We start from the raw sequence: 13,450 nt of genomic DNA on the forward strand, positions 1-13,450 counted from the left end.
AAAACTCTGTTCACAGTCATCTGTCCATTCAAACTTTACTCGCTTCTGAGTCAAGCGACTTAAAGGCATGGCAATACGGGAGAATCCCTCAACAAATCTTCTGTAATATCCAGCCAATCCCAAGAAGCTGCGCACCTCAGTTACATTGGTAGGTCTACACCACCCAACCACTGCCTCCACTTTCATTGGATCAACAGAGACACCTTCTTTGGAGATCACATGCCCAAGAAAAGAAATACTATCCAACCAGAACTCACACTTTGATAGCTTTGCATACAACTTCTTTTCTCTAAGAATTTGCAATACTACCCTTAGATGTTCTTCATGTTCCTGTGAGCTCTTTGAATACACCAAAATATCATCAATGAACACCACTACAAACTGATCCAAATAAGGTTTAAATATCCGATTCATAAGATCTATGAAGGCAGCCGGTGCATTTGTCAAACCAAAAGGCATGACCAAAAATTCATAATGCCCGTATCTGGTCCTGAAAGCTGTCTTAGGTACATCCTCTGCCTTTATTTTCAATTGGTGATAGCCAGAACGAAGATCAATCTTCGAGAAAATCTGAGCCCCTTGCAACTGATCAAACAAGTCATCAATTCTTGGTAGTGGGTATTTATTCCGTACTGTCACCCTGTTTAATTCTCGGTAGTCTATGCAGAGTCGGAGGCTACCGTCTTTCTTTTTCACAAATAATACAGGAGCGCCCCAAGGGGATACACTAGGCCTGATAAAACCCTTATCCAGTAACTCCTGTAGTTGTTCCTTCAGCTCTTTCAATTCAGCTGGAGCCATTCGATATGGAGCTTTTGAAATTGGTCCAGTGCCAGGAATCAAGTCGATGGAGAATTCAATCTCCCTATCAGGGGGTAATTCTGGCAATTCATCTGGAAACACATCTGGAAATTCTGCCACCACAGGGATATTCTCTAACTTGGGCTCCTCTTTCTGGGTATCTAACACAGCAGCTAAGAATCCTTCACAACCTTTTGCGAGAAGCTTCTTAGCCTGTAAAGCTGAGATTAATTTCATTTGATGAGGTGACTTGCTACCCACCAACCCAAACACTGGCTGACCAGGGATCTGAAACTTGATCGTTTTCTCAAAACAATCAACAGTAGCATGGTATGCTGCCAACCAGTCCATTCCAAGAATCAAATCAAAGTTATTCATCTCTAAGACCAACAAGTCTGCATTCATTTCCCTGTCCTCAACGCCCAATATACAGTTCTTGCAAACTGAATTAACTAATATAACATCTCCACTTGGCGTTGAGACACAAAGATCAAATTCTAATGGCACTGGTGATATTTCAGTATTCTTTCTAACAAAATTGGCCGATATGAATGAGTGGGTAGCACCAGAGTCAAATAAAACATTTGCATCAACTGTGAAGCATTTATCGTCTCCTCAAGCTGAATACTTGGTCCTTCGGATGTCCCAATCTCCGGAGCTCCCATCTCTGGAGTACTACCAGTAGGGTCCATAGTGTGCTCCTGCTGTGGCACACACCGAGTCGGCGTGGATGAGGTATCTTCCTGCTGTCCAGAGGGTGCCCAAGCCGTGGAGCCATCTGCAAATCGGGTCGGCTTTCGGGCACGCCCTCGACCACGCCCTCGCACCATATCAACCTACAAAATTTTTCCAGCATCAAGATTATCAGAATGGGACAGAATTGGCCTCCCTAATATGTTAAACACACCATTTCAATATCTTGCATGTTTAGTAATTTTCCCCCACTCAGGCTTACTCGAGCCTAAACCCTATGATTCCTAAACTTTAGGATACCATAACCTTAAGCTCTGATACCACTCTGTCACGCCCCCGAACCCATCACCCGGGTCCGGCACGCGACCGGCCGCATGATCCCTAGAGCAATGCCCTAAAGATCATGCAAGGCCTAAGATAAACAACAATTCCAATAATTCCAATAATTCCAATAAATGCCAAAATCAATAATTAATGGAATTCAATCAGATCCAACCAAAATGTACTGAATGATTACATAAATTCAAATGTCCATAAATAAGAGATAAATTGACTTCTAACTATCTAGCAGTCTGACTCAGATCGAGCTCACTTCTTGTCTCATCCGACAGATTCTACGAATCCAGTGCCTCTGAAAAAAAAATGGAAGTGTAGTATGAGCTTTTCCAGCCCAGTAAGAATCCCAACAGCCACACACAACAAAATCATAAAATAATCAAGTATCAAAATATACATATCATTTCATCATTTCAAAAGCTCAACAAACAACAAATATATGTAATCAGTACATATACACCAATCCTTTTTCACATTATGTGATCCATTCCCGTATTACTCAGATTCCAAGTTTTCAAACTTTTCATTTCTGGCGTTGGACTAACCAAGATCATGTCCCAGTCCAAGACTGCACAAATCCCACGCATAAGCTCGTGGCAGCTATCCCACGCGTAAGCCCGTGGAGGCTATCCCACGCATCAGCTCGTGGCCGCTATCCTACGCATAAGCTCGTAGAGGCTATCCCACGCGTAAGCCCGTGGAGGCTATCCCACGCATCAGCTCGTGGCCGCTATCCGTAAGCCCGTGGAGGCTATCCCACGCATCAGCTCGTGGCCGCTATCCGTAAGCCCGTGGAGGCTATCCCACGCGTAAGCCCGTGGAGGCTATCCCACGCATCAGCTCGTGGCCGCTATCCGTAAGCCCGTGGAGGCTATCCCACGCGTAAGCCCGTGGAGGCTATCCCACGCATCAGCTCGTGGCCGCTATCCGTAAGCCCGTAGAGGCTATCCCACGCATCAGCTCGTGGCCGCTATCTCATGACAAGGTTAGTCCAACCCATATTACATGTCTAGTTTTACATGTTCAATCACATTCCCATCACATCACATATTTTCATAAATTTTCAAAAATATGTTATTTCTTCCCAAATGAATTTATCTCAATATATTCATTAAAACAACATGCACGCCTCATAGGTGCCGCTTCAACACATAAACAATAACAACATAATAATGAAAATATGTTGACAAACATTCATCTCATATGTGTCATATCAGCTCACAAGCAATAACAACACAACCGTAAAATAAATCCAACGATAAATCAATATATGCATAGAAGTGCTCAGATGTAGGGATTCTTACAGAAATTGTCGACTGACTCAAACACGGTCCGAATCACAACCTACGCGCTGGGGTGCTGAGTCCCCTGATCAAAACCTCCTGGCACCGCTGTCTCCTCCCCTACAGCATCAATTACAAATCACAAACTAAATCATTTAATATTAAAATATTCTGAACTATAATTCTCATCTGTTATGGGGTCCATCATCAGGTCCCCAAACCTCTCAATCCTCCCAGATCTAGAGCAGTCGGGGTGGCCCGACTCCCACTCCGTACCACCGGCCTGTGTCGTCGCCAGCCGGGGCCGCTGCCATGCCGGCGACAATGGCCGGTCTCGGTGAAAAGACCAAAAGAAATGAAGAAAATCCTTCATGGTTGGGAGTACATCTCCCTCCTTCTATTTACTTGGGTCCAAGGGTAATAGCCATGGTGGCTGTGCCCTTTTCCTTCCCCAACCCAACACACCTCGGCCACTACTGGCCGGACCATCGCCGGCCGCCCCTGCTGCAGTCGCCGGCGATGGTGGCTAGCCAAGAGAAAGAGAGAAGAGGTCTCCTCTTCTTCTTTCTTCTTCTTCTTCTTCTTCTTTCTTTCTTTCTTTCTTTCTTTCTTCCTTCCCCTCCATCATCAACAGATGAACCACCGAGGTGGTGGCTCAGCCTCTCTCCCCCCACACCCGACGACAACCCAAGCTGCCTTCCCCCCGACCGCTGTCGTCGCCGCCGGTGGCCAACCCACGCGGAGGGAGAGGAGGAAGGGACGGGATCACGAGGAGGAAGGCCTCGGATCCGCCATCCCCCATCTCCAATCAAAGCCCTAGAACCCTACTCCAAATCTCCTCTATCTCGACCACCCCACCGCCATGGACCTCGGCCAATCCCGGCGGCCGGCGGTGGCGAAATCCAAAAGAAAGGGGCCGAAACAGGGGTACCCTGTTTCGGATCCCTCTTCGACGGCTTCACCGGCCAAATCTCCAATCCAACACATCCCTAACCCTAGCAAAGGAAGTACAAAAGGGCGAGCTATGCTTACCTCAGCCCGACGGAGCTCCGGCGACCTTTCCGGCGAGAGATGGTGGAAGAATCCGTGAGCAACTCGGATCAACGCGCACGGCCCGAGTTCTCTTTGCCCGTGGGGATCTTTACCGAAGCGCGGCCGGCCGGACCCCTTCTCCGGCGCTCGTCTCCTCTCCGGTGTCCCCTCCGGCGATCAACCTTAGCGCCGCCGCCCCCCCCTTCACCCTATAGCCTCTTCTTTCACGATCGTGCCCTAGGCACGATCGTAATAAGGGGGATGGGCCCGGTCTTTTCGGGCCGGCCCATCCGCCCCTTTCTTTTTTTTTTCTTTTTTTTTTTTAATTTTGGGGGTTTTACAGAAGTAAAGAAAGAAAGAGAAATAACTTGTAAAACAAATTGAAAATCATATAAGAAAGCATATACATCTAAGGGGGAGCAATTTGTAACAATGAAATTGATTAAATCAAAAATTTCTATCAAATTTCAGAATTTGGCACATATAAATTCAGAATTTGGCACGCACCTCTCACACCCCGATACATAACCTGAAACTCATAGTTTATCTCAAATTTTTGAAGTTTCATCGCTAATGAATTATAAATGAAAGGGGGAGCAATTCAAAAAGTCAAATTGGCAACATTTGAATGATATAGGGGAAGATTTCACTCTTATATATGAAAAGCTGAAATTCAGCAATTTAAACCCTTTTATAAACTGTTTTTAAAGACAAGTATCAATAGGCTTATACTCTTTATTTTGTAATCATCAAAAAGGGGGAGATTGAGGATGATAGTGTTATTTTGATGATTAACAAGCAATTATCTAGAGTATATTATAAGTTAAATTGATACTTCATTTATAAGTTCATTACTCTCAGTATATTTGTATGAATTGATAATAGATACATGGCTTTGTTCATTTGAATGAATCTAACCTTGAGATGCAGCAAAGTGTAGATTGAGTCGACCCAAAGGATGATTGGGTCGACCCCGGCACATCAAGAAGTCATTTGGCACACTTCTGCAAAATTGGCACAGATGAACAGTGAGTTGGGTCGACCCAAGGTAAGCATGAGTCGACCCAAACTTCAAGAACCTCAAAACATGAAAGAAATATGTTCTCTGGATTTACTGAGAGGGTCGACCCAAACAGTGGTTGAGTCGACCCAAGCTTGAGTCGACCCAAACTCTGAGAGGGTCGACCCAAAGGCAAGACAGAAAGGCAGACAGAAAATGGTTCTCTGGAATTACTGAGAGGGTCGACCCAAGAAGAAGTTAAGTCGACCCAAGTGAACTTTGAGTCGACCCAAAGAATGGTTGGGTCGACCCATAGGAAGGAAGGCTGAAATTCAAGTTTCTGTGTTTTCTGAGAGGGTCGACCCAAGGAATGTTTGAGTCGACCCAAGTGAAAGTTGGGTCGACCCAAGGACAGGTTGAGCCGACCCAAACACGGGCTGAAGCATAACGGCTAGTTCTACAGATGTACTTTTTGTCCTTTCCAAGGTCAGTAACGGCTAGTTTTTCAAATCTAACCATTGGGGCTTGTCCAAAGGATGTGGGAAGCTATTTAAAGGGGCACTATTCATCAGATAGAATAACTTTTGCAAGGAATATCAAAGAGTACACAAGAAAACAAAAGTGTCCTAATCTTCTTCATCAAGAGCTTCATTCAAGAATCAAAGAAAGGGATTGAGCAGATTCAAAGAGGCATCAAGAGCTCCATCCTCCCTTGAAGAGTGAAGCATCCTTGACAAAGAAGAGAGAAGCCACTTCAAAGCGATAAATATTTTCTAACTCTTCTTTGTGGTTAATATTGTTTCATTTGCTCATTTAGGAGTTTGAATCTCTCTTTTTGTTTGTCGAACTATTTGTAAAGATTCGTTGGTGAACCCGTAAAACCAACAAAGGTTTTTGGTGAACCCGGAAAACCAAAGTGTAAAGGTTCGTTGGTGAGCCCGTAAAACCAACAAAGGTTTTTGGTGAACCCGGAAAACCAAAGGGTAAAGGTTCGTTGGTGAACCCGCAAAACCAACAAAGATTTTTGGTGAACCCGGAAAACCAAAGGGTAAAGGTTCGTTGGTGAGCCCGCAAAACCAACAAAGGTTTTTGGTGAACCCGGAAAACCAAAGTGTATAGGTTCGTTGGTGAGCCCGTAAAACCAACAAAGGTTTTTGGATTGTGAGCCCGGAAAACAATCCAACTGTAATCCGCGAGATTATAGTGAATTCCCAAGGGGTCGCTTGGGGAGTGGACGTAGGTGCTAAGGAGAGCACCGAACCACTATATATTGTTGTGTTTGTGTTGTGCTTGTGTTTACATTTATTCTTGCATTATCTTCCATCTTTGTTCTAGTTTAACTCATTCAAATAATCTAAGAAAGCAACCACCGCACTTAATTAAGAAAGCTTTTAAAACACCAAAATTGAGAAGAAACCAATTCACCCCCCCCTCTTGGATTGTCACCTTGGGCAACACCAAGAAACTCTTCTAAAATGGCACAAACAAAGTCAATTTCAACATTTATCATCACATCGTAGACCTGAAGTTAAATTGTTAGGTGAACAATTTGTATTGTTATAGATTATAGTCAGCAGAAGGATGGCCGTGTTATTTTAAAAGACAATTATAAGGATGAATCACTAAAGAGAAATTAACAATAGCTAGAAAAATGAAGGCCCATAAATAAACTGATGTTTCCAAATGGAGAAACTCAGGGTAGACTTGCATTTGGGGGTCTTTTCGTTTTTTTTTGTTTTTTTTTTTCCACCTTAGACTATTGGCTCTGACCTTAATGCATGTAAAAATCTCAAGTAATACTAAGCAACATCCAAAAACCAGGCTGCTGAACTTGGCTTAGAAGCCCCTCTTCGGAAATTAAATTCTAGTCTGGTCAGTGCTATGTAGATGTCAGCCAGGTCTGTAGTCGTTTTGACCCCTCAAAGGATTCCTAATCCCTCTAATTAAAAATCACCTGTTGTCCTTTATGTTGTTATCTCTAGTTTACATTTTGATACTCAGTCAACCTTACAGAAACAGTCCATATGCTTCTGAACCTAGTCTGTTTAATTTTTAGCTAGACTGTCAAAATCTGTTGTTAGCAGTGCTAGCTTGCTGATCTTTATGAAGGACTTAAGCTGCTGGTTCAACATATCACATACTCCCTTGGTATGTTTTGAGATTCAGCTGACACTAGTCAATTACCTTGTTTATCATCATTGTCTTTCAAATCATCATCTTATTGCCTTGTACCGTTGATTCCTTTGCCTCCCTATTCTTCTTTTCTTCTATATCGACACATTTGCTTTATGTGTAATCAAAGAAAAGAAGTCCTATCTATCTGTACTTGAGACACTTGATTTTATGCTGCAGTAAGCATTGCTACTCATACAGTTTAATGAGTCTCCAATGTTGCTGCTGTGCATGTGATCAGGAGTATACTGGAGGGGTTATTTGTCCACAGACTTACTGCCTGCAAGATTTAGTGCTCCATGGTCATACTCATATTGCATTTCCCACATTTTTGTTCTTCTGTTTTGGCTTCTAGATATTTCTGATAGATGCAGCTGCCTTAAATAATAGACTTAACATTAGATCCCAAATGTTTAAGCTTTTAAGGAAGGGATCAACAAATGTATATGAGTCCTTAATGCAGCCTGGACCATGCATGTAAAGGCATGAGCAAGCAAGGGATCAACAATGTATGTTAGGCCTTAACTCTCTCCTTCACGTGCTAACCATTATCTTAAGCTTTTAGGGAAGGGGTTAATAATGTATATCAGGCCTTAACACCCCATCTCACGTGACGCCCGGATCATGCACGTGAAGGCATGAAAGAGTCAAGAATAACTCGAGATAAGAATGAGCCAAGAACAACTCAATAGGGAATGAGTCAATGGAAGAAAAGATTCAAGAAAATAAACATGTAAGCTTGGCTTGAACAGGATTTGGATCTATGACCTTTGGGTCTGTTACCATGATAACTGCTAGAACCCAAAATCTTAAGCTTTTAGGGAAGGGATCAACAATGTATAAGGTCTTAATGCTTCCTTGGAAACCAACCTGAAACTCTATACTGCAAAGAGAGATGTCTATCATTAGATGTGTTGCTTCAGCCTCCAAATGAACCTTGTGAACATCTATATTTGTCTTTAAATGACTTACTTCTAGTCAATGGTTGAATTTATTTGCATAATCCTTGACTTTGCATAATTCTTGCTTTGTGTTAATGCAAGGTTCATAAAGATAACATCTTGGTCATCTGAAAGAAGTTTCTTTAGAAACTAAAACATCTTAGGCTAGAAATAGATCTTTTGGTTGCATTCTCAAATTTGTTGCTTTCGAATTTATTCCCGCCATGCAAAGACGTAGATCTATATCTTTACGATGTCAACTTTGACCTTCTTATCTCCTAAAAGCTCCATGCACCTCAAAATCCTCACTGCAATGTAATTTCGATCTGATTTCTTTTATAATATTTGAAGATATATCAGTTGTCAATTTCTAATGCTTAAACTCTTTAATGATATACTCCTGTGGGCTTTGTGAGATATTCCTAATTGTTGAAATCATCAAGAGCATTTTAGCATAGAGGTGGGACCTGAATTCATTTAGTCATTGGTCATGTTGGCTCCAAGGTCTCAATCCATCTTGCTAATTTCTTTACAAAATTTCAAGAGAATCAATTTCTCTTCTTGTATTAGGTGGATACGAGGGACATTACCTTGATGTCCTTGATTATATTAAAAAAAATGCCCTTGATTTCTTGATTGATTGCACAATGATTTCAAGGATTGAAACTTTCTTTCCTAAATTCCCAAGCAGCTGGCTTCAACTTCTCTTTCTGAGTGAATTATACTTGAATACTCTTTATAACAGCCATCCGTCTATCTTTTTTCACCCCAAGAAGCAAGAAATAATGCTCTTTCCAGATATTCAAGGAATCATCCGTAGGTTTATTTTGCTGAGATCCCTGATCAAACGCACTTTGGGCTTCATGAAAATACCTAAAGACCATGTAAAGTCAGTAGAGACCTGTTAGTCTAAATTTGCTTCCTCATCTTTCTTCTTGTAATTTCCAGTTTTTGATTTATGCAGATATTATCATAAGGGCTCTTATGCTAATTTGGATGCTTGGACTCTACTCCGTTGTCCCTATTCTCAAATCTTCTTTGGTGCATTTTGATGTTTGGGCCTACATATGCTGCAACAAAAAAACCTAGGAGTAGGTAACTAGTTGAGGAATCAATGGCCAAGGACTTGAAAAAGGTGATATCAACATAATATGTGGAATTGGACAGAAAACCCAGTAGGATTTAATTACCAACTTTTTTGGATCTGGCATATGGCTTAATGTTATGGTTTTCATACAACCATATGCATATTTTATTTTGTGCCAGTCTTGTGTGAAATGGAGATATATTCCATTTTTCATGTCAGGATTCATCAAGGCAGCTCAAGAAGGGCCATCTGGTTATTTTCCTGAACTAAATAAATAAAACAACTTCTTCTCATGCATCTCTAGACCAGTACAACATTAACAGTTGGACTGTGATGCTTGGTAGACTCACTTGTTAATTAGTTGTTTAGAGGCGTGGCTACTATAACCTACATCGGTTATGAGATTGAGGATGCATGAAAACTTAAAGGGGTCAGGTCTTAGGAATTGCTATGCACTTTCTTCAATGACTTTTAGTTGAAGTCTTTGACATTTGACACGCAATTATTTCAATGATCAGCGAATGATTCAAAGCAAACTCACTTCTGGATGATTAGTTTGATGTCTTTCAGTTGAAGTTGTTGAAACCTGACACATGGTTACTGATCAGCCAGTGATGTCCAGAAACTCACTGATGAATAATTTGTTTGAATATTTAGTTCGGATGAACCACCTAAATATCCAAATGGAGGATGATGAAAACTAAAGATCCTGGCAACTCTTCGTTCAGTGAGTCACTGCATTGGATTTTAGAAAAGGTTGTGCCATAATAATCACTTTCTAAAACGGTTTACACTTCAGAAGTGTCAATACATGATGAGAGTGGATCGCATTTGTTCATGTTATCTACATGTTTCCCTATTTGGTTTACATTATGCAAATTGCATTTACTTTTGACCTCATCTTTTGACAGTAGGCATTAATTGTCCCCCAATTGACATTTCAGGTATGAAGTTCTGATAGAAAACCTCATGGACCCTGCTCATGTTCGGTATGCACACCGTGGAATAATGAGAATTCCAAAACGTGAAGTGCCTGGCAGATATGTACTTATTGATAACTTCTCCTTGTTTTCTTTTTAGGTTTATTTTAATCCCATTAGACTCATGAGGGTAGCATTCCTTAGTTTGTTGTTTATCAGAACACATGGGTCATGCAAACATCACCGAGCCATATCATACTTTCCCTTCATTTTTAGAGTTAGCCTAGTTCAGTTGATTTTGGTTAACACCATTGACTGGTAAAATTCTTACACAGCTAACGCTGATCGAGAAGGAGGCATGCCCATGGAGATAACAATTGAGACATTAAATATAACTGGCTTCCTTGCAAAGCAGGAGCTTGGCTATGGCAAGTTTGTAGCTCCATGCGTCTTTTATGCTATACCTGGTTGGTCCCCAGAGGATGGTTCTGTTTCATCTTTGAATATCCAAGAGGTAATCATTTACATCTATTTAATTAATATCTTATGACAAAATGGAAATTTATTTGTTCACTTTCATTTTTTTCTTTTTTTACATTGGGTTAATTCAGGTATCTTCAACTAAGTCCCAGCAGAAACAACGTAGGTTTCTGCTTATTTTTATGTGCATTCCAGTTAGTCCTGGAAGAAGCAGAGTGATTTGGGTCTTTTCAAGAAATTTTTCAGTTTGGATAGACCAAATTGTCCCTCGGTGGATGTTTCATGTGGGACAGAATCTTATTCTGGATTCAGATCTATACCTTCTTCATGTTGAGGTAATATATTATCCTTTTCAGTTGCCTAAGCTGCTATATCCCATCCTTCTCAACTAATCTAAGAAAAACTCTTTAAGTTTCAGATGCTTTATTGGTGTAAAGCATCTTTCACCTAATATTGAGGCAAATGCTATCTTCCGAGGATGGCACTGCTCTTGTGCATGCTGGGAGATGACACTTTAGCCTTGGCTGTCCTGAAATCTTTATAGTGGACTTATAGAGTCAAAGGTGGCTTTACTTTTTGAATTTTGAGATAGTAAAGGTGTTTTTCTACCCAAATGTGTTGTGGATCCATGTCCCAAACTTGATCAACTAGAAAACCTACTAACATAACATTTCCCAAAGATATACATGGGACATGAGGGAAGTATTAGGATTGTTTCTTCATAATTTCTGTTACCATCCTTTTTTAAATTAAAAGATAGTTTTCGGAAGCCTCCCACATCCATCAGGCCATATCTCTGATGGAAATGGAAAGACAGCTTCTTTCACTGTTAACAAATTCATGTAGTTCTCCCTCTCAGTTTATCTGGTACAGTAAACAAATTTTCTGAGCCAAGCAATTGCATTTTGAAAATATAACATCAGAATTCCATCTTTTGCTTTCATTAGAAACTTCAGAAATTCTATAGAACAGCAGATTTTATTGAACCTGCAGTGAAGTTAGGCTACCTTTTCAATCTTCCTTATTCCCATTCTATACCCCTATGGGATAACTACTATGAAGAAGAGCTTATTATCCTCGTCTCTGTAGTATACTATTCTTCCTTTCTTTTTTCTTCCCCAACCAAAGCCATGTTGGCACAGTATGTCATAATGGGTGCACCAATAAATTCATGTGTGAATAAGATGTTTGCATGGTTTATATATGGTTGATTTTCCTTATATCCTTGGTTTTCTTTTTATTTCATTTTCCTTCTGTTTTTAGAGATCAAATCTCTCTCTCTCTCTCTCTCTCTCTCTCTCTCTCTCTCTCTCTCTCTCTCTCTCTCTCTCTCTCTCTCTAAGCATCTGCATGCTGCTGCTCTATGGTCATAGTACCATTCACACCATTTGAATTTGATATGATTGATGTCTTACAGCCAACCAGTTCGTCTAATTTTGATGTTGCTGGAAGTTGCATTTTCATTATGTGTAACTTTTGACAGTAATTCTTTACAGGAGCGTAAGATTGCCAAGGTTGGCCCTTCTAATTGGCAAAAATCTTGTTTCGTGCCAACTAAGTCAGATGCCATGGTGGTTGCCTTCAGGAATTGGCTAAGGAAATATTCAAACAATCAGGTTGACTGGGGAACTCTACCTACTGCATACCTTCCACCAACCCCTCCCAAAGAACAGCTTATGGACAGGTAAGTTGTGAGAAAAGAGAAATATCATTCGTCAACGAAGTTATAGTGGTTGCTGACTGGATGCATATAATTCCTAATACACATGCACAGATGCTCAAGTGAATGTTCTCACACTCGCATGTGTAAATACAAAAATATGTTGTCAAATGTTCCATTGCATTAGCTGAATAACTGATATTAGAGAAAGAAGATCTAGATCTGATGATGTCAAAGAATAAAAGAAAGCTATTAGCTGGTGGAAAGTCCATTTTGTTAGGGAGGAAGGGTGGAAGTTAAACTTTCCTTAAAATAAACCTGCAAAGTCATTGTCTTGATGGGAGTTCCACTCTCTGAGAGACTTATTCGGTTGTCAACACATTGCAAATATTAGAGATGCAATTCTGCTGTATATTGATGATAGCTTGCATTTGTTCTCCCCCCCCCCCCCCCCCCCAACCCTAAAAACACATAGAAGAACAAGAAGAAGCAGAGATGCATTAATTTGCTCCATGACATGGGATTACTTTCAACTAATCTAATTAGGTGTCTGGTTTCTGATATTCTATTCAATCCATGGGATTCAAGTATCTTATTTGACATTATCGGCAGAACTTAACTCAGACTTATTCATCTGTTTTCTTTCAGATACTGGTCCCATGTTGTGCAGTGCAGCAGCTGTCGTGTGGCTTTAAAAGGCCTGAGAAAACTGGAGGTTTTTCTGCAAGTTATTTCAATAGCCTCCATTGGAATTGTTGCAGCTTCCAAGCAGGGTTTGATGTCGACCATCACCAGGACTGCTGTTGTCTCAGCAGCGGTACTGTGCTTCCTCGCATCCAGGTGGCTGTCTCACTTCATCTACAAGAATTTCTATTTCCATGACTACAGCCATGCTTTCAGATGATTGTTCTAGATTTTGCCCTTTCTCTGTAAACAGATCGAAATGCTTATGTGTCTATTATTTTACTATATCTGTAAATAAAAGGTTTCAACTAAATTATAGAGATGATAAAAGAGCAAATACAAGATCTACGTCTGTGTGAAA

The 13,450-nt window shown here is 40.9% G+C and overlaps 1 protein-coding gene across 1 annotated transcript in view; it reads left to right on the forward strand.

The window, feature by feature from the left end:
* LOC149768505 (protochlorophyllide-dependent translocon component 52, chloroplastic-like) overlaps nt 1–13,450 on the forward strand; it is a 28,148-nt gene extending 14,698 nt beyond the window's left edge. Inside the window, exons 3-7 of the mRNA XM_089929183.1 lie at nt 10,290–10,389; nt 10,588–10,779; nt 10,877–11,080; nt 12,242–12,429; nt 13,054–13,450. Coding sequence (XP_089785309.1) covers nt 10,290–10,389; nt 10,588–10,779; nt 10,877–11,080; nt 12,242–12,429; nt 13,054–13,309 — 940 coding nt within the window. The 3' untranslated portion in view covers nt 13,310–13,450. The remainder of the gene's footprint in view (nt 1–10,289; nt 10,390–10,587; nt 10,780–10,876; nt 11,081–12,241; nt 12,430–13,053) is intronic.

The sequence above is a fragment of the Phoenix dactylifera genome, chromosome 1 (genome assembly GCF_051530095.1).
Source record: "Phoenix dactylifera cultivar Ajwa chromosome 1, Ajwa_hap1_PhDact_Kaust_v1.1, whole genome shotgun sequence".
Lineage (NCBI taxonomy): Eukaryota > Viridiplantae > Streptophyta > Magnoliopsida > Arecales > Arecaceae > Phoenix > Phoenix dactylifera.